At 34.8% G+C, this 20,823-nt stretch overlaps 3 protein-coding genes across 4 annotated transcripts; 2 read left to right on the top strand and 1 right to left on the bottom strand.

Moving 5' to 3' along the window:
* The first annotated feature begins 2,876 nt into the window (after window positions 1–2,876).
* LOC126679279 (uncharacterized) lies at window positions 2,877–3,215 on the top strand. Its single transcript, XM_050374274.2, has one exon. The coding sequence runs from the start codon at window positions 2,932–2,934 to the stop codon at window positions 3,118–3,120; it is 189 nt and encodes a 62-aa protein (XP_050230231.1). The 5' UTR covers window positions 2,877–2,931; the 3' UTR covers window positions 3,121–3,215.
* A 3,217-nt stretch (window positions 3,216–6,432) lies between these two features.
* Window positions 6,433–9,197, top strand: LOC126679276 (bifunctional nitrilase/nitrile hydratase NIT4B-like). Of its 2 annotated transcripts, none has more exons than XM_056105576.1 (4): window positions 6,433–7,060; window positions 7,556–7,717; window positions 7,887–8,441; window positions 8,725–9,197. In XM_056105576.1, exons 1-4 carry the CDS (start codon window positions 6,484–6,486, stop codon window positions 8,868–8,870), a joined length of 1,440 nt encoding a protein of 479 aa, XP_055961551.1. In that variant the 5' UTR covers window positions 6,433–6,483; the 3' UTR covers window positions 8,871–9,197. The 2 variants fall into 2 exon arrangements, with proteins under 2 accessions (XP_055961551.1, XP_050230227.1); XM_050374270.1 differs by having other exon boundaries at window positions 8,716–9,197.
* A 487-nt stretch (window positions 9,198–9,684) lies between these two features.
* Window positions 9,685–13,464, bottom strand: LOC126679275 (uncharacterized protein At5g41620). The gene is made up of 4 exons (XM_050374269.1): window positions 13,168–13,464; window positions 12,472–13,001; window positions 11,757–11,879; window positions 9,685–11,304 (listed from the first exon to the last, which is right to left on the bottom strand). Exons 2-4 carry the CDS (start codon window positions 12,961–12,963, stop codon window positions 9,898–9,900), a joined length of 2,022 nt encoding a protein of 673 aa, XP_050230226.1. The 5' UTR covers window positions 12,964–13,001; window positions 13,168–13,464; the 3' UTR covers window positions 9,685–9,897.
* Between the last annotated feature and the right edge of the window lie 7,359 nt (window positions 13,465–20,823).

Raw genomic sequence — 20,823 nt, 5'->3', positions numbered from 1 at the left:
ATATCCATGTTTCATTTGCAATGGATGTTATAGATTTACCAAACATGACTTTTTTTAAGAGAATTTTGAGTAAGTTTTTTCTTTTAAATTTTATTTATGCAAAATAACTTTAAAATATAATTTAACATTGTTTTTTCACAAATAAATAAATTAAGTTATTTTGCATAAATAAAATTTAAAAGAAAAAACTTACTCAAAATTAGAGGTGACTTTATTTTGAAAGTTTTTTTTTAATAATAATTATAATCAGTAATATTATTGAAGATTTTAATTAAATTTTTAAAATACACAATTAGATCATTTTAGAATAATTTAATCAGAAAATTGCTGAATTTTTTTAATGAAGGTTAATTTAATAAAACTTTAAGCTGTTATTGTGGAATTGTGAAAAACTCATACATGTTCATATTCTAAGACATTTCCTCAAAAACAAAAAAAAATAGATATTATAGAACACGTCATTAAGATATTATATTTAAAAGGCCCTTTAATTTTGTTAAGACTACAGAAATTGAAATATAGGAGGGGACTTTAGGCCCTTATTTTTTGTATTAAATGGAAGGCCAAACGATGTCGTTTGCCTTCTAAAAACAAAATAGAAAATGAATCATCTTCTCCACAGAACAGTTAGGGTAAATACACAGTGCGGCGGCGGTCGAACAAAGCTCCAGCGTCTCCATGTACACCTTTACTGAAATACCTCTACCTATGAATCTCAGCCCGGGTTAGAGGCTAGAGCCTAGCCGAGTCTACAAATATATTCCACCTCTAAATTTAGGGATTCTATGTCGGACCTGCGATTTTTCCACGGCAGCCCGGGCTAGAGCCTACCCGAGCCAAAGAAAGCGTGGTTCCGCCACTGTATATAGATATATATATGTATGTATGTATATATAGATATGTATATGTATGTATGTATATATAGATATATATATGTATGTATGTTTTCGTGCTACATAATTCGACATTTCGTCTAATTTTGGAGATGAACGGAGCCATTGAGGGGATGCCAAATAGAAGTGCACCCGAGGCACTTGCATAAGACTTCATATATTTTGCAGAGCATGACAAATATAACTATGTTTAATTAAGAGCAAATTACTCTAAGGTACCTCACATTTGTCATAATTCACAGTTTGATACCCCTTGTTTGAAACTCAAACGATTTGGTACCTCAGTTTTGATTTTGTAAACTATAAGGCCATTCTGTTAAATATAGGTACTCAATCGTTAACGGAATGAAATGTGAGGTACCAAATAGTTTACAAATGAGGTACCTAATCGTTTACATAATTGAAATTAAGGTACCAAATTGTTTATATAATTAAAACTGAGGTACCAAATCGTTTGAAAATAAATTTCAAATTATTAACGGAACTAACAGAAGGGCCTTATAGTTTACAAAACCAAAACTGAGGTACCAAATCGTTTGATTTTCAAACAAGAGGTACCAAACTGTGAATTATGACAAATGTGAGGTATCTTAGAGTAATTTGCTCTTTAATTAAATGTGGAAAAATTATTCCACACAACCGTTGCGCCATGTCATTCGTGCAACAAACCAATTATGCGTTAACCATGTGGAAAATTGAATGACAAAAAAAATAAGTAATAATTAAAAGATTCTCTATCGCAAATGCTCATTGGCTTGATGTAAAAATGACGTGGCGCAACGGTTGCATGGGATAAACACTCTTAAATGTGTTACTGGGTAGCATAGCATGTTTAAATCTATGAAGCACCAACATTTGTTAAAGTTATGGCATTGTATGCAAAATGAGACACGAAATCACGGATAGAGAGCAGCGGATTCACGTATGGAACACGGCAAAATAAATGTTCCAACACGCCGAGAGTGTTTGAGTGTTAAAATTTACTATATTAGTTAAATTTATTGAATTAAAACTTCTTTTAAACATCATATTCTATTTATATACAGGGGGCGTGCATCGGTCGGTTTGATCACTGAACAAAACCGATTATCAAATTAACCGAATCCAAAATATTAGAAATTTTTATAACCAAACTATATTGAAACCGAACCAAAATAATATTTCGATTCAGTCAGTTATTTTGGTTAACCGATATAACCAAATTTTATTAAAAATGAAAATTAGACATATATAGTGAATCCTGAATATAATATACATATAATAATTTGTCGTATTCTCGCCGTATTTGTATCTTATTTTTTGAAATTGTTCGACGATTCGTACCTACATTGGTACCCGTGTAGGTGCTTCATAGGTTTAAAACCCATTTAATAATATATTTGAATCATATTTAAACATTAATTGAAAATAATACAATTATATTAAAATTATATGCAATGCAAAAAATAATATTATAATTTAACTAAATATTTAATTTTATTTAACCATATATAAATGGGTTAGAATTGTTTAACATATTTCGACGATAAAAGTAATCATGTTTATGACATGTTGGCTCGTTTGTATAACACCGTTTATACCATATTCATATTTGTTTAAATTTATATTATGTAGTATCATTTAATTGTGTAATTTTAATTAAATATTTTTATTTCATCTCAATTCTTTTATAAATTTGTTTCAAATTTAATTGGTGACTGAAATAAATATACTCCATCTGAAGATGATATTAAAAAACAAAGAGTTGATGATAGTAAAAAAATCTGAACATCTCCGATCTTTAGTAATTTCAATTTTCAACCAATTTGTTATTTTAATTTTTAAACAGAATTAAATGTTTAAAATTTTCTTTTGTATTTTTTGAATTAAGCAAATGAGAGTTACTTACCACTTCCTAGCTAGGCCGGGCCAAACTCAGAACTAACAGAAAAAATCTCAAACCCAGCCCAGGCCAATGACTGATATGGTCTAATAATAAATAAACCCTAACTAAAATCAAAAACATTTTAATGAATTGAGGAAGAACCAGACCAGAAAAATGGTGCTATGGTCGTATCCACCGACAAAGAATCAGCTAGCGGTGACGGTAGCGATGGTGATCACCGGAGCTTCATTAATTGCATACGGAGCTCATCTCTCTCTTGTAAACGTAGCTCCTCAACAAGCTCGAACTCAAGCCCGTAAAGATTATGTCAAACAACGCCTTCGAAGGATGCTCGATGATTAAATTTAATCCCATCTAATTTTGTTCTGTATTTTGCTTGCAATTGCTGACCTTTATGGATTTCGTTATTAATTTTTAATTTACTTCTACTTTTTGAATTTAGTGTTCTGCTGGTGTTATTACTTTTTACCCATGAATTTAGGTACAAAATACTACTATCTAGACTTATTCATGGGGTGGATATCCGTCCTGCCCGCCCAGATTGGAGTCGGGCTTGATTTTTGGTTACAAATCCGAGCCCAAAAAATCCGTAATTTTATGAACGGGCTCAGACTTTTATTTTTATTAATTTATATGTAGATCCAGAAAAGTCCGACCCGACTTGCAAAATAGAGTGCAAGAGCCGAGTTTGGATAATAAAAATGAAGCCCGGTCCGGATTCGGACTGGGCTTTGGGGATACTAAAAAATGAAAAAGCCAAGTAGGTTCGGCCTGAGCCGGACTTGGGCATATACTAAAAAAAAATGGGCTAATTAGGAGAATACCTAAAAAACTAAAATATTTGTAAATTTACCTCAAAAACTGAAAGTTTATAAGCGTACCTAAAAAAAAAAAAATATTTTTTTACTCCACAATTTATTTTTTTACTCCGCAGTTTCAAACGGTTTCAAATACAGTTTATAATAGAGTTTCAAACGGTTTATAACGGTTTCATAAAAATAGAGTTTCAAACGGTTTCAAATACAGTTTCAAAAAACACAATTTGAAACTGTTTTATAAAAACGTTTCAAATAAAGTTTCTAATAGAGTTTCAAACGGTTTCAAATAGAGTTTCTAATAGAGTTTCAAACGGTTTATAACGGTTTCATAAAAATAGAGTTTCAAACGGTTTCAAATACAGTTTCTAATAGAGTTTCAAATGGTTTGTAACAGAGTATTTTTAAAAAACTTTGACATCTTTGAAACCGTTTATAATACAGTTTCAAACAGTTTAAAAAAAACGGAGTATTTTTACAAATCTTTTCAGAGTAAAAAAATAAATTTCGAAGTAAAAAAATAAATTTTTCGAAAAAAAAGGTAGACAAATAATTTTTCAAAAAACGGAGTATTTTTACAAATATTTTAAAAAACAGAGTATTTTCTGCAAATTTCTCAAAAAAAATGAAAAGTCGGGTAAGCTCGGCCCAAGCCTGGCCATGGACAAGTCTATTATTATATATCTCTATAACGTTTAAAAAGTTAATTGTTTATCTACTGACGTTTGATCAAATCTATTGTATCTTTTGTTAGTTAATTCCATTGGTTGACTTGGTTAAAACATTTTATTGTTGAAAATTAAGTTCACTATAATTTTTAATTTTTTTTCAAAAAAATTCCACAAAATCATTAAAAATTCATATATATATATATATATATATATATATATATATATATATATATATATATATATATATATATATATCAATTGTAAAGGTAATATATTGTTGTTTATCAATAATTTTTTAATAATGTAAAATAATTTAATGGTTTTTTTTAATGAAAAATAAATTTAGAGTTAAATTAAAATAAATTTTTAATAATTAGAAGCTTTGAACAAGTTAACTAACAGATTTAACTAACGAAAGGGGAAAATAGTAAATTTGATTAAGGAGAGAAACCATTAACTTTTTAAACGGGCTAATAATCACCCATGACCCCTGATTTTAAGGGGTACGGGCGCTAAACCCTCTGATGTTTAAAAACGAGCGTAAAATCCCCTGATCTTTGTGGCGGCGCTCACAAAAACCTCTAAACTCCAAATATGACGAAAATACCTCTGGCGCCGTTTTTTCAGTCAATTGTCATTCTTAAAAAAAATCGGACACTGTCATATCATCTGACACGTCAGAAATATACCTTAAAAATTTCAAACACCCAAAATACCCCTAATCTAATTTAGAAAAAAAACAAAAAAAAAATCAACTCAATCTAATCTAATCTAATAAATTAACCCAGCAACTAACCCGACCACTACCCCTATCCGACCACCCGACCACTGCCGGAAAATTTTCTGGTCATCTTCTACCAGAAAATTTTCCGGTCATCGAAAATGTTGATCTGTTCCTCTGAGGATATGATCCGCGATCTGTTCCCTGAGGAATAGATCGGCGATCTGTTCCTCAGGGAACAGATCTCTGTTCCTCTGAGGAACAGAATTTGGTGATGACCGGAAATTTTTCGGTCATCTTCAAATCGGAGAAGATGACCGAAAAATTTTCCGGCGGTGGTTGGGTAGTTGTGGGTAGTGGTTCGGTCGGTTATTGGGTTAGAGTAGTGGTTTAGGTTAAATTTGTTTTTTTTTTGTCTTTTTTTAAATTAAATTAGGGGTATTTTGGGTGTTTTAAAATTTTAAGGTATTTTGCTGACGTGGCAGTCGACATAGCGCCGTCAATTTTTTTTTTAAATAAAAAATGTCAGTTGACAAGAAAAGACGGCGTCAGGGGTATTTTTGTCCATAAGGGCTTTTGTGAGCGCCACTACAAAGATCAGGGGGCTTAGCGCCCGATTTTAAACATCAGGGGGTTTATCGCCCGTACCTCTAAAAGTCAGGGGCCATGGGTGATTATTAGCCCTTAAAACGTCATGGAGGTAATTATATTTCGGATTTAAACTCATAGAGTAAATAGTAATTATTCCAAAAATAAAATGTGAATACAAAGTTCTATAAAAAAAATTCTAAACGTTTTGAATAAAAAATTTATTTTTAAAAAACATTTAGTTTTTTTTTTTAAAATAAGAACTTTAAAAGAAAAAAAAGGTTTAATGCTCTTCAATTTTATTGTATTTGGCTGGTTGTTTTAAAATATTTATTTTAATTTTTAATTAAATGATTATTTTTTTATTTAATATTTCTAATTCCTTAAGGGAGTTTTATTTAGGATATTAAACACTCGAAGTCACTAAACTAACTTGTTATTACAGAAAGGATACTAAACTTCATTTTGTTACAAAACAGTCACTAAATTATACGTTCTGTTACAACGAGATGTCACTCATATAAAACGCATCGTTTTTGCTTATGTGGCAAGCCAGAATTACAAATAGGAATATAACTTAGTGACCTTTTTATAATTCACAATAACTTTAGTGACCTTTTTGTAACAAAATTTGACCGAGTCCGCCACAGTGACCTCCCTTTGTAATAAAAGGTATAAAACAGTGAATTTTTTGTAACAAAATGAAGTTTAGTATCCTTTCTGTAATAACAGATAAGTTTAGTGATCTAGGGTGTTTAATATCCGTTTTATTTATGTCCCTTGTTGTTATCTTCCATTTATCTGTATAAGAATAAAGAATTCCTTTACTCTCTCACTGAACTACAACATAAGACAATAACAGACACCATCTGTCATTTTCTTGAACACAAACAAAACCAGAGCAATATCCATGGAGAATGAGATCGTACCCCAACACCACCAACAATTACAACTACAAAAACCTTCCTCATCAAATGTAATAGAAACCACCACCACCACCACCACCACTCCTCACCAACCACCACCACCACCACCACGCCGCCGTCAAGGCGGACATGATGATGATATACCCGTCAACAAGCGTATCCGAATACCCCCTATCTGTGTCCCAGCAATGTTACACCTCAAACAAGAACTGGGCCATCGTTCTGAGTCTGAAACTCTCCATTGGCTCCTTCATCAGGTTCGGCCTGAACTGGCTCCTCCTCCGATGACGACGATGACGAAGACGACGAGGACCACTAAAGTGACTAAAGTACAATCAAATACTGCACATGCAAATCTACTAAGCTGTACCGTTGTGAAAGAATCTGAATCTGTTGGTGAACATGTTTGCATGCAGTGTTTGATTAATCATGATAGCTCTCTGTCTCATCGTCGTCATCTTCCTTTTGCTAGCTCCGCTCCTCCGGTTGTGATGAAGCAGTTTGTCCGGGCTACTGTTGTTCAGGCCTCTACTGTGTTTTTTGATACTCCGGCCACTCTGGGTACTTCAAAGCTGTCTGCTTTTCTTTCATTTTTTGCCTAATAATTCCAAAAATTTAATTTTTTGCCATATATTTTTAGTATTTTGAAGGATAAGTTAAAAAATTTATATTTGAATCTTTTTAAAGTTCAAAAATTTTACTATATAGTTTTAAAAAATTAATGTTTTTGTGTATCATACTATCATGTTCTATACCGATCAGCACTATTACAGACTAATTCAATGGTTTTTATAATTTGATTAGAATTATTATCAGTCCTTAAAATTAGACTAAAAATTACTAAAATGAAAATATTAGTTAGATTTCTATAAAAAGTGAGAAGTTTGCATTTTTCTATCCTTTAGGCCTTCAAGTTTTAAGTCCTTTTTGTTATTTTTTATTATGATTTCTTTTTTGTTTGTTATTAGGCTATAATAACTATTCTGCTTTAAAATGCAGTCTAAATTTTCATTTTTCTGTTTGTTTGAATGTCTTATCTGCTTGCATTGTGAGCAGATAAAGCGGAGCGATTGATTGCCGTAGCAGCAGCATACGGGTCGAAATTGGTGGTGTTTCCAGAAGCTTTTCTTGGCGGTTACCCGAGATGCATGAAGCTTGATGCTCAGACAACTGATGATAACTTGCATAAGTATTATGCTTCAGCTATTGTCCTGCCTGGTTAGACTCTCTTGATTCAAAAAATGGCTTCCAATTTTATGATTCTAATCTATGAAACTTGTTGGGTTTTCTTTCTTTTGAAACTCCGAAATTTTATATTTATAACATATTCTTGTAAGAAAAATGTCATGTTTCTGTTTCAGAGTTTCCACACTTCAATTCTATGCAGGTCCTGAAGTTGATAGACTTGCTATAATTGCTGGCCGATATAAAGTTCACTTAGTAATTGGAGTTGTGGAGAGAGATGGATTGTATCTATTTAGTACAATTCTATTTTTCAATTCCGATGGACAGTACCTTGGAAAGAATCGCAAACTGATTCTAATGCCATCGGAAATTGCATTATGGTATTCAGGAGATAAATTGTCACCGCCTGTATACGAAACCTCTATAGGAAAAATTGGTGGCCTTGTCTGTGGGGACAATAAGTTGCCACTTCTAAGAACTGAACTATATGCTAAAGGTGTTGATATATATTGTGCACCTTCCGCTGATGCACGCGACATATGGAAAGCCTCGATGATTCATATTGCGGTAGAAGGTAGCTGCTTTGTTCTTTCTGCAAATCAGTTCTGTCAAAGGCGGGACTATCCTGTTCCACCTAGAGATTCAAATAATGTTGATGCAATAACATGTGGCGGTGGTAGTGTGATTGTGTCTCCATCTGGAACCGTCTTAGCAGGACCTAATTACCAGGACGAATGTCTTATCTCAGCTGATCTCGGTATGAAATCATTCCTCTTTAACGTTAGCACATTCGCATTCTCTAATAGTAACTTCATATTTAACGGTTATGCTGCACAAAAACTTCTCGAGTCCTATATTTTTCGTTTCGTTTTTTTTATTGAAAATGCTTCTGAAAATCTATATTTATATTATGTTCTTGTAAAAGAAATATCATTTTGCCTTTTTTTGTTTCGTGTTTCTCGTTTGGGCGTTTCTGTTTCCATGCTATGTAGTTTAATGAAGTTTTGATAGTTGCTGAACTATTGTTTAAGACCTTGTAGAGATTGCTCGCGCAAAGACGGACTTTGGCATGGTAGGGAACGAGCTCAAGCCGAACAATGACGTTGAATGTGCTGCAAGTGAACCCAATCTGATTTTGTTTGGCACAGACATGAAAGCAGAAGAAACCAGCCAGTTTTTGTGGTAACTTGATTTTGAAAAATATGTTAGGTGTAGTATTAACTCATCCTATAGTACTTGTTTATATTTTGCTTCGTACTATTGTAAAGTTTTCATGTGTAGAAAGCTCGGGTTAGGGGTCTTGTTAAAATATAAGTAGCTTCATAGTAACTGCATGAACCGGGTTAGGGGTCTTGTTAAAATATAAGTAAATTCATAGTAACTGCATGAACGCAATGTACAGTTTGCCTCTCGTGGCGATTTTGATGCGCTGAACATGCTAGTTTTGGATGTAAGTTTGTATGCTGAAATTTTATTCCAGGGCAACACTATTGTTGTCACCTTTTGGTTTTTACTGACTTGCATTGAGATTTCTGTTTAATCATTTAAGGAACCTATCATTTCTTAATTGCAGGACAACTCGGTAATTAATAGCAGAATTTAATTTTAAGTGTGATTTATATGAAGTTTTTTTTTTACAGTATCAAAATGGAGTTAAACTCGATTCTAAAATTAAAAATTTAAAGCTCAATTAAAACTGTGAATTTAAAAAAAATCGGGCTTGGTAAACTAATTGATAATCGAACTCGATTAAATATTTAATATTAAATTTTATATGGATATAAGCGTATTACTGCAAGTTTATATAATTGTAAAGACTGACGGGATAAATTAATAAAAATTTATCTAAGCTTTTAAGTTTATCGAGCTGCAAATTTTGAAGCTCAAATTCGTTTTGAGTTAATCCCGAGTAACATGCGAGTAATTCAACTCGGTTACACTTCTAAGATCATGCATAAAACCAAAGATTGGTTAGACAATAGAAGAAGGCCACAGAGCAATTTTGCCAATAAAACTTGAATTTTGCCAGAAGGTTTTGTACATAAAAGACGCAGCAAGAGCTTCACCGCTTTCTTTCCTACAAGTACTCTATGGTCACAAAACGTCCTTGTTAATAGCCAAAATTCAAATACATTTTAAGCAGCGATTACTGCAGCTTAAATAGCTCTAACAATAATGGGATGCCGAGCATTGATCAACGGAAACATTATTTCTCACTGCCTAATTCTTCTTGCATTAGGACCATCACTTCGGACTTCTGCAAGCCTTGATTTTGAGGCTTTCCCTGGCACGGAGGGGGGTCTCTCTTGAGCTGCATTGCTCGAATCTCGCGAAGTCCGCTGTCGAGTAGGACTAGCATAACCTCTAACTGAATCAAACCTAGAACCAGACAGCAAGTAGTCCCTCAGACCTTTCACCGATTGATACCCATGCAGATCATCTGCATAACCTTTTCCTTGCAAAGGTTTCTCGAGTTCGGAGAATTCCTCCCAGTCTATTCCATCTCCTGCAACGGAGAGTCTCTCGTTATTCTGTGCACTACATTCAACTCCATCTGATATGCTTCGTTGCAGAGATGTACTTCTCCTAGGCATTTTGCTGGAGGTAGACTTTCTCCGTTTCGTTTCTTCTTGATCAATTCCGGCCTTTCTTAAGTCATGAGTTCCGGAAGGGTAACGCCATTTGTAGCTGTTACTAATGTTGTCCATATTCAATTCTATGGAATGAAGATCGCTTTCTGCTGAATCTTCCTCGCATTCTACCCCATCTTCTACTTCTCCGTCGTCATTATTTGCTTCATTCTGATGAGAGACAGAACGAAGTTTACTTATATAAGCTGCAATGTCTTCATCATTCACATGATACGAAACACGACCTTTTTCTTTCTTCTTTTTAGGCCCTAAATAGGCTTCAAGTTGACTCCTTAGTTTGTCTACAGCTGCATTTTTCTCCTCAAGTTGGTATTTAGCCTCCGAGAGTTTCATTTGAACTCTCTCCTCGCGTAACACATCAGCTAACTGCATCATCTCCCGTTCTTTCTCAACCTCTTCACAAAGTATCACAGATTCTCTCTTCAGTTCTTCAGCTTCAGCTTTATCTAGATCCACGTCCCTTGCTAATTTACCACATATTTGCTCCATTACAACTCTTGCTTTTTTCTCACTCTCAAGTTCCTTAACTGCCTTCAAAAGAGAAGACTTTGTTTCAGCCAGCTCTTTCCCGAGCTTCTTATTCAAGCTTTCAAGCCGTCGTCTCAGCTTCTTTTCGATTTCAAGTTCTCCAGCAATGGACTCAATAGCAGCTTCAACCACTTTCTGCTCCTTGTTTTTCCATGCTGCCTTTTCTTCAGCAAAGCACTTCATTAAACAGTTTATCTCATTCTGATCCGAACGCTGTTCTTGGCTAATATGATTGACCTGCAAGCGAGCCCTTTCAAGCTCGGCATGTAGGGCTGATATAAGAGACAAGCTTGATGGCGGCCGATCTTCATTACCCCACACACGGTTGATAATTTTCAGTAGTTCTTTAGATGTGGTCAAAGCATTACTAACATCCTTCAAACGAGTCTTTGATGCAAGAGCAGATCCACTAGGAGTTTGGGCACGAGATCTAGTCTCGATCTGTATCGTAAAACGAAACAAAAGTAACTTAACGTATTCTCGTGTTCGAACTTCAAATATGAATCTCTAGTAACCCTGTGCAAATGTTTGCAATTGTAATGTGAAAGCTTATCTAAATCAAAATTATAAAATAGACAGATATATAGTAACAAGTGTATCCTTGTGATGCATAAACATCAAATATTAAGAAAGAGAAAAATAATAATTATGGGATTCATCAAATGCCATATTGCATTGGCAAAAGCAATGGTTTTACTATCCAATGATGTTGCAAGAAAATGGAAACAGTGGTGCAGGAATTGCTGAAACCGGAAACAGCGATAGTTTTCATAATAATAGGTTATAAATATAAAATTTTGGATTTTCAAAAGTATCTCCGCAAATATAAATAAAATGCCGAAACGTAGGACTCGATAAGTTTCCATGCAACAGAGTTATCAAGAATTTATTACCTCCATAAAACTGGCATTGCTAACAGAATCAAATGCTCCAATATGGCAATCAGTAAGCCTCAGCTTTTGAGAGATTGATGATGATCTTCTATGACGACTGCCAGTTCCCGATCGATCCATCCTCTACAAAACAATAACCTCAATTGTCAAACAAAGTTTAAGCCTCATAGCCACCGATTAAATAAATCTACGACAGTTTACTGAAAACAGTTAACGTGGTCTTCCAATGCAAAATTGTTTCGCCTGGGTTGCCCTACATTTTGACGATATGGAATCTCTATTTGAAACTTGTAGAGCTTCAATACATTAACGCAATCTCCCGAAAGACCAACACTTTCAAATTCGGCATTGTGAGATCAGCTACAAATTATGCATTTCTTTGACAGACATTCCCATCAAAATAAAACCTAATTTTGATCTTATAAAGCTAAAAGCTTCAATTATTGCTCTATTTTTTTTTTGCCAGAGCATTATTGCTCGATTACCAAAGAACTATATGATCATTCAGAAAACTTTCGACTGTCTCAACTAACCCACCAAACCAAATCATTTGACCTAACTAACACATAAATTCTACTTCAGAATCAGCTCATTTTCCCTTTTTTTTCCTATTCTTTCATTGTTTATTTAGATCAATACCAATAAACAAGCTTTTTTGCAGATCCTAAGAACAAACAAATAAGAATTAAAACACATAAACAAATCGAAACCCCACCTCTGAAACAGGACTATGAGATGGATCAGACAAATGAGGAGGCAACGAACCCGAATGAACCGACCTGGCACCCATCCTCTCTCTGCCTCTACCTTCCTTCCTCAACCTCCTCTCCTCCAACCCCACAACCTCCTTCATTTTTGGAGACGGCATCTCATTCATCTCCCACAGAGTAGCCGCCAGCTTCCTCGCCGATACCGGCCCCACCTGTTGCGGCTGCATCATCTTCCCCCTAACACTTCCATTCTGTGAACCAGCATACATAGGAGACTCCATAGCCCTCAATGATGGTGTTCTCCCAGCTCCCATTAGCTTCCAAGTAGGAACAGGAGTACTGGATCCACCCCTTTTACCCACCAAAATGGCCCTCTTGAATCTGTAATTCTGAATAATTGATGAAGATGATGATGCTGATGAGGAACACCCACGTTTTCTGATTTTTCCAGGAAGTAATTCTTCCATGGCAGCTCTGCTTAAACTCTCTCTTGGCATTACAAACTTCCAAATTTACTACTTTAGATCTTACTAATCTGTTAAAGAACATAAACCCAGCAAAAGAATCAAAAAAAGATGGCAACTTTCACTTGGCCTACCAAGTAAAGATCAAATTTTTAAAGAAAATTCACATAACATTTCAAAATATCAAAGAACCCCACATGAAAAAAAATCAAAAGAAAAGGCAAAGAAGTGACTCACTAGCATTCCATGGCTCCTAGATAATAATTATTGTATGAGAAATTTGAAACTGAGGGTGTAATGAATTGGGGCATGTGAAAAGTTTTGAGAAAATGATGATGATGATGAGTGATCAGCAGAGTAAGAGAGAGATATTGTTTAAGAGAACCCTAAAGCTAAATTAAAGGCTTTTTGATTAGTTTAATTTTAAGTTAATGGGTTGTTATGCTTGTATGCTACTGATTTGCTTTCTGCTTTGGATCGTGATGATCATCAGTACAGACTGTACACTAATACTCTGTAATGGCTTAAAGTGAGGGCAAATTTTGTGAGAGAAATCGGTTGGTATAACTTTACAAATGTCTGGAAACCGGGTTGGTTCAACCGGAAACCAGGGACTGCTCATGTCCGCATTCGGACCCCTACATCTTTGGACCCGAGCCCGTCTCAGGTTTTATATTTCTACTCAAATCCGGCTCTAACACTATATTTTTGCGGGCTTGGACTGGATTTGGACGGGCTTATATGTTACAAAAATAAAAGCTCGAGCCTGCCCATAAGATAACGGACTTTTTGTGGGTTCGGGCTCGGACCGGAATTGGTACGAAAAATTATTGCCCAACCCCGGCCTAAGCACCGGGCTTGGACAGGTCTGAGCGGGTGCTCAAACCCATAAACATGTAAATCATAATATCATTGTATAAAATATTTCATCATTAAATCCCTTCATTTTCTCTTTAACGTAATTTTTATGTAGTAGGTTGCCAAAAATAATATCCACCTAAATAAAATCACATCAATAAATTAGTGTCACCTCAGTATAGATATCGAATTGAGAAAAAATAAAACTTCTTACAATTGAAACGTTTTAAAGTTCGTAATTAAATTAAAAAAATAGATATAGTTTATGAATTTATATGACATTACTCCATAAAACAATTAGTTATTAGTCATTAAAAAAATTGGTCATTCATATGCTATTTATTTATTTAAACAATAAAATAATAGATATAAAAAAAACTAATTTTAACTTTATTTATTTAAACAATAAAATAATAAAAATAGATATAAAAAAACTAATTTTAACTAGATATCTTTAAAAATTTATGTTTTTGTAACGATCTATCGTAACGCGTTTTATCAAGACCATGGTAATATGCGAAATTCTGTGAAGGTCCGGCCAGCAAATCCTACCTCAAGTCTCGCCCAAACATAATTAGTGATACGTATCGGCACGATCAAATCCTATGAGATACGCTTGTTGTAATACCCCAAAATATTTAATTAGCTAATTGGACCACGTGTCCAGTTTTGATTCGCCGGAGTGGTGATATCAGAAGAATTTCTGAAAAGATAAAGTAAATAAGTTTCAAGTAGGTCGGTTTTAGAAAAGATTATTACAAAGAAATTAATTTCATATTTCAATTCTAAAGTTAGAATTGGAATTAAAAGGAAAAATGGCAAAAAAAGCCCAAAATAGAGTATAGGGACGAAAGTGGTAATTTAGCCACTTTGTGTCGAAAATGGAACTTTTGGATTTTGACGGGAAAGTATTAATATCGGGTTTAGTATTATTTATTGGATATAAATAATACGTATAAGTTATAATAAAAGGATTTATCGATTTATTTATGGACTAAATCGTATAAAAGAAAAGTTTAAACGATAAATGGTAAGAAACAAAAAGGACAAGGACTAAAATGGCACTTTAGCCAAATGATATAAGAAAGAAAGATATGAATTAGAAGCAGAGAGAGAGTTCGAGAGAATTGGAAGAAAACGATCGATACCGTCGTTTCGCCGCCGTTCCGCCGTTCGACGTCCGATTCAAGTGATTTTCGCGGCGATTTCTTCAGAATCGAATCCTCTATCGATCTTAAGTTTCGTTTCAAGGTAAATCTTTAAGAATTTTGGTTAAAATTTGATATATATGGGCTGATTTAAGAAAATAATGATTAGATATCGAATTTGACGTTTTTGAAGTTATTATAGCGTTTTAATGAAAACCGAGATGCGGGTTTTGTATAGTTGGATGTATAGCACGTCGGGATAGCTGAAAAGCCCCGGAAAACGACTTTCCGGGGGGCTGTCATGAGTGTGAGTTCGCACACATTAAGTGTGCGTTCGCACACTCCCTAAGTTTTAGGGTGTGCGTTCGCACACTCACTGTGTGCGTTCGCACACTACCCTAAACTTGGCAGATTCAAAATCCCAACGGTCAGTTTATAGATTTGCCTCTTAGGATCGCGTCTGTCAAATTTCAGCTCGATCCAACGGTTCAATTGGGAGAGATCGTTGTTTTACTAAACAGTGTCAGTGTGCAGGCAGCACCTGCACATTGTCTTGAAAACTCCTTAAAACTTCATTGAAATGAAACTAAACTCTAAAACTTAAAAGTATTATACGTATGGGAATACGAGATTCACGTCTAATCATTAAACATTAATTATTTATCAGACGTGTCAGAGCAGAGAGGTCAGTAGACGTGGGATAGCATGGGCATATCATTTCATCGACCATATTTGTGATTGGATTGCGGTCACTGTGAGTTGTACTTTTACTTTCATGTATTATATATATTAAAATTATGTTATGAAAATATATATACTGTTTTCACGCATCGCATTATATACAATTGGTTGAATGTTATATGTTTATTTAATTTCTATATACGAGAACTAGTATGTGATCCGAAGAAACTAGCTACCTATTGGGTGTCAATAGGCTGTGTGATCACCAGTATCGAGTCAGTCTAGTATGATTGCATTGAGAAATGACTTGACACAGCTGGGAGCTGTTGATGAATACGAAACTTATGATTGGGTATATGATTTAGATACGCAGAGTGAACTCGGCTACGGTGTAGCCTGGAAGTCCCCGTATCTAGTGGCTGGGCCACCAGCGAGTTGGACTCGCAATTGATATTTACGATTGGGTTGAATGATATATGATTATTCGAGAGATGTGTCGCATGCTAGGATATTAGTTTCGTACGGATCAAATACATGTTTATATGTTGTATATTAATATTTTCTTGAGATGCGATGCTATATTTTTATATTAATACTGTTAGTAAATGTCAACTCACTCAGTATTTCCCCAAATACTGACCCCTCACCTTTGATGTTTCCAGGTGCTTAGTGTGTGGACTTAGCTAGAGGCCAATTTTGAAGTCCAGAAGTCAGCTGTATACGTATAGTTTCTGACTTCTGTGAATGCTGCAGTAGTGGTCCCGCGTTGACAGAGTCGTAGCCTAGACAGCAGTACACATTGAGTGTACATATTACTTGCTGTCCAGTTTAGATGTTTTGTAGGCTACGTGTTTTATATGTGGTACATGGCACTAGGTGCCAGTGATATGTTGGATACACTAACTGATGTATATAATACCGCGAGGCCAGTTCGTACGAGGTACGGTAACTAGAGCCCGCGAGGATAACAGAACAGTTAGTGTAAATGTTTGTGTATACATGTTATGTATACTTGCTTCTGTTGCTTTATGCTATTTGTTTATTATTTGCGAAAAATTAATAGTGATTTAAGGCTTGCTACGGGTTCCGGAGCTACCACTCCCGTTCCCTAGCGCCGGTTGCGGCTCAATATTTTGGGTCGTGACAAATGTTGGTGTCAGAGCAGTTGGTCCAGTTACCACTGCAAGTTTGTTTTGATAATTGTTTGAGAGCAGTTGGTCCAGTTACCACTGCTAGTTTGTTTTGGATGTCTGTCTGAATTGTGAAACTCTGTCAGTAAGTAAACCTAGGAACTACTGCAGCAAGAGAGTCAAACCTTAGTTGTTTGCATTTGATTGATGTGTGCATTATTAGTAAGTTCCATAAAGCGCGCAAACCGAGATGGTTAAATGAAGAAGTGATGAATATCTGTGTATATGAGCGGATAAGGCAACTAAGTGTTTATTACTTGTGTAAGGGGTATTCAGTGATTACGTATTTGTGAATTATGTATAGATTGATTGAAATTTAATGTTTGTGATGCCTTACGAGATGATACTGAAGTTAAGCAAGGAAAAAGAGGGTTCAGATGGTCGCTGGCATTTGAGTTGTTTCTTTTTAGCATGTCTGGGCAGAACGGAGCTCAGTCACATGCTGCAGAGGAATGGGAGGAAGCACCTCCTATCTGTCAAAATGGATTTCACAACGAAATAGGCGGACCATCTGAAGTCCACCAGAATGGATTACACTCAGATGCTAGGAGATCACCTGAGATATATCAGAATGGTTTCATGTCAGTATCAGAAATTGATAGTTCTTTTAGGGTTAGAGGTAGAACTCACTTGCTTGAAATGGAGTACAATGAAGAAAGTGAGGAAGAATCAGAATAAGTTCATCAAGAAGAGGACTTTGAAGAAGAAGAGTTATCAGATAAGTCAGACGTCGAGGAGTACCGAAGTAAACATTTCTGGTCCAATGTGCGGAGGTACCGCAATTTGAGAGAAGATGGAGGGCTAGTAAATGGCCAGGCACAAGGGGTTTTGAATCAGGTTAGGAGACAAATGCGCTCCTTTTCTGGAGGAATACTACCAATGGGACTGTGTTCCACTGACTTTTTACGTATGGTCGAGGGAGTCCCAGATCTAGATAAAGATAATGAGACAATTAATCGTAGAAATGTCAGGAGATTAGGACCAGAGTTTGATGAGCTATACGAGTATGTTCACGAGCACTTTGGAACGCTCATTATGATGGCCCGTAAGATCGAGGCTGACCACGAGTGGGATGGCAATCCTGTTCGACCCTACTTTTTTTTTCAGATGTACGTTCTATCCAGATTATACTTGTCGATCCTCTGGTATTAGGACTAACCCCCACTCCGTGCATAGAGGTGGAAGCAACTCTAGTAGAAGAGTTAAGGGTCGACACATTGGAATAGTTATTAGGAAACCTAGCGTTCCACATCAGGCACCCTTAGGTATAAATGATTAATATGCTTTGAGTATTTGTGTTTATATGTTGCATTGTTGTGTATATGTTTACTGCATGCATGATAGAGCATAACGAGTAGAATGTACCTATAGGATAATACCTCAGATAGGTAGGGCCTATAGGAAGCGATATTGACAAACACGTGCTTAAAAAAATGAATATATAAACATAATTTACAAAAACAATAATATAATAAACGATAAATAATACATTTATCGCGAACGTAATTCCTGTATTACGTTCTAGAAGTTGTGAAGAAAGAGATGGGTTACCAACAGGGAATCGATATGAAACATCGGTACCTGCGTTTGTACAGGACATGACATGGTACAGAGTGTTAAAGAAGTGGTTGTGGTGATTACAGCAGTTGAAAATGTTGAATTAAATTAAGTTATCGGAGATATGGAGAAAGAATTGATGTGATAAGAGAATAGTCAGGAAAATGACAGAAGGTGACAGCAATACAAAAATTTAAAATGTACCCAATAATAATAGAGAAAGCCGTTAATAGTCGCAGAGTGTACAATCTGGAGTAAACTTATGTTTTATGAAAAGTATGAAGAATTTTTAAGATTTTTTCAAAGTACGATTGTGCTCAGACATCGCATATGACATTGCATAATCACGATAGGAATACATAAGAAAATGATTTTCGAAATGTAGATCATGCATCATATCTTTACAATGATAAAGAAAAATGCGATTTTGAGCAACTCTTTGGTGATGAGAGGTGTCATCACTCTGAGCTACAATTGTACTAATGATTTCAAACGATTTATGAAAAGTGATTTAAAAGAGCTGGCCAGCCAAAAGATGTTTTGAAATCTTTTATTAGTAAGTGAACTCAGATGTGAAACTCTGCGACGGATAATAAAATGTTCTTAGTAAATAAGAATAAAATTTAAAAGCAAATTCCAATAACAGAATAAAGCCCTGTTAATGATAATTGCAATAATGTTAAGGGAGCTACAGTGAAATGTGAACGAGGAGTTATTGCCGGAGAGCGAACGCAGTCAAGATGCAATGCGCTGGCAATATTTAAGGATATAGTAAATATCCTTATGATAAAATAAAGGCTGAAATGATGGAGAGTCATGTTAGATGAAAGAAACGTAACAAATACACAAGGATGAAGAGTATAAGGATTATTCCTATGTTGAAATAAGTAACGTAGCGAACGAGAAATATACTAGAGAAAGAAATTGAAAGTATAAGGGACGAGAAGACGATAATATGAGTGATGAACATGAAGTGATATTTAAAGGATATAACTTTATCAATATCAGTGTTCGAAGATACAGAAGTAGAAAGAGAAAGGATACGAAATGATGAGGCAGACGATTTTGTAAAATGTGAAGGTGATTTTGCAAGATATGAAAGTTAGAAATTTGATAGATCAAGAGAGATAATGATGCTATATGACTGATATTAAGTGAAGTCACTAATATCAACATTAAGAGCTATAGATTGCGTTAACTGAAAGGAGAAAAGTTAACCTGTAAAATTCTAGTATAAGGAGAAAGGCACACGTATAGGCATACGTGTCAGTAAATGTAAGAATTGTGGATAATATGAAAGAAAGTATAATGAGGAAACTCATATACCCTTAAGATTTAGTAAAATGACTAGAGAAGTGGAAAGTTTTAGAGATACGTCAGAAGGATTATCAGAATAGAACAACAATAATGGAGCTATTATAAACGAAGGAAAGACGTAGCGGATACAGTAAGTAAAGAATAAGATGATACTTCATTGCTATTGGACAGATAGGAGTGAACTGTATCTAAGAAGCCACAATGTCATAAGAACGAGAGGTGGTATTAGTATAAAGAGATCAAGGTATTTAAAGACAGTTAGAACCATGTTATAAGTTCTAAAGAAGCATAAGGAGTGTAAGACAACAAAAATCGAAACTATTCCCTAATTTTGGAAGTTGCAAAGTCAAGTATGATCTAAATGCTAAGAGTGATCGAGAACACTTCAAGAAGAAGATAAAAGACAAAATAAGGACAAGCTAAGAAATGATCATGACTAGTACTAAGACGACACCTTGAAAAGTGAGAATAAAGTCGTAAACTTACTTGAAAGTAAGAAACATAATTGTAGACGAAAGAGAAAGTTGTTTATACAGTAAGAAGGAATGACGATAAAGGAAGTAAATAAATTATTAAGGATCTACTGAATCCGTTAAGAATTAAAGGTAAGGATGAATAAGTGAAAATTGGTCACTAAGATGAATTCTTAAGAAATTTAAATGTTGAGAAACATTCTTGAGACAGTTAAGTATTAAAGAGGCATATAAGATTCTTATGAGGTCAACATGAATAAAGAATTGTGACATAAAGGAAAAACAGCTTTGACTGATAAGTCAATAAGAAATTTGAGTACAAAAGTATATAAAATATTAAAGGTCTGTTGAATCAGTCAGAGATTAAGGTGATGTAAAGGAAAAACTTCGTAAGCGGAAAAGTCAATAAGAGATTCGAGGCGAACCTCAAAGGAGTAACTAGAAAGTAGTGAAGAGGATAAGAATACGAATAGTACTAGTAAGCAAGCACAACTGTATAAGCTATATAATCAAAGGTAACGTGAAATGCAACGTTTAAGACAATGATAATGGATGAAGGATCACGACCGACAGAACGACGTGAAGTTCATGATAGATTAAAGGAGCAAAGGAAAGAGAAATGGAAGATAGTGAAAAATGTATCAAGTTTAGCTAGTGTGTGTATATGTA

Source organism: Mercurialis annua, linkage group LG4 (assembly GCF_937616625.2).
Source record: "Mercurialis annua linkage group LG4, ddMerAnnu1.2, whole genome shotgun sequence".
Taxonomy (NCBI): domain Eukaryota; kingdom Viridiplantae; phylum Streptophyta; class Magnoliopsida; order Malpighiales; family Euphorbiaceae; genus Mercurialis; species Mercurialis annua.
The sequence above is the reverse complement of the archived record's forward strand: the minus strand, read 5'-3'. Positions and strand labels throughout refer to the sequence as shown.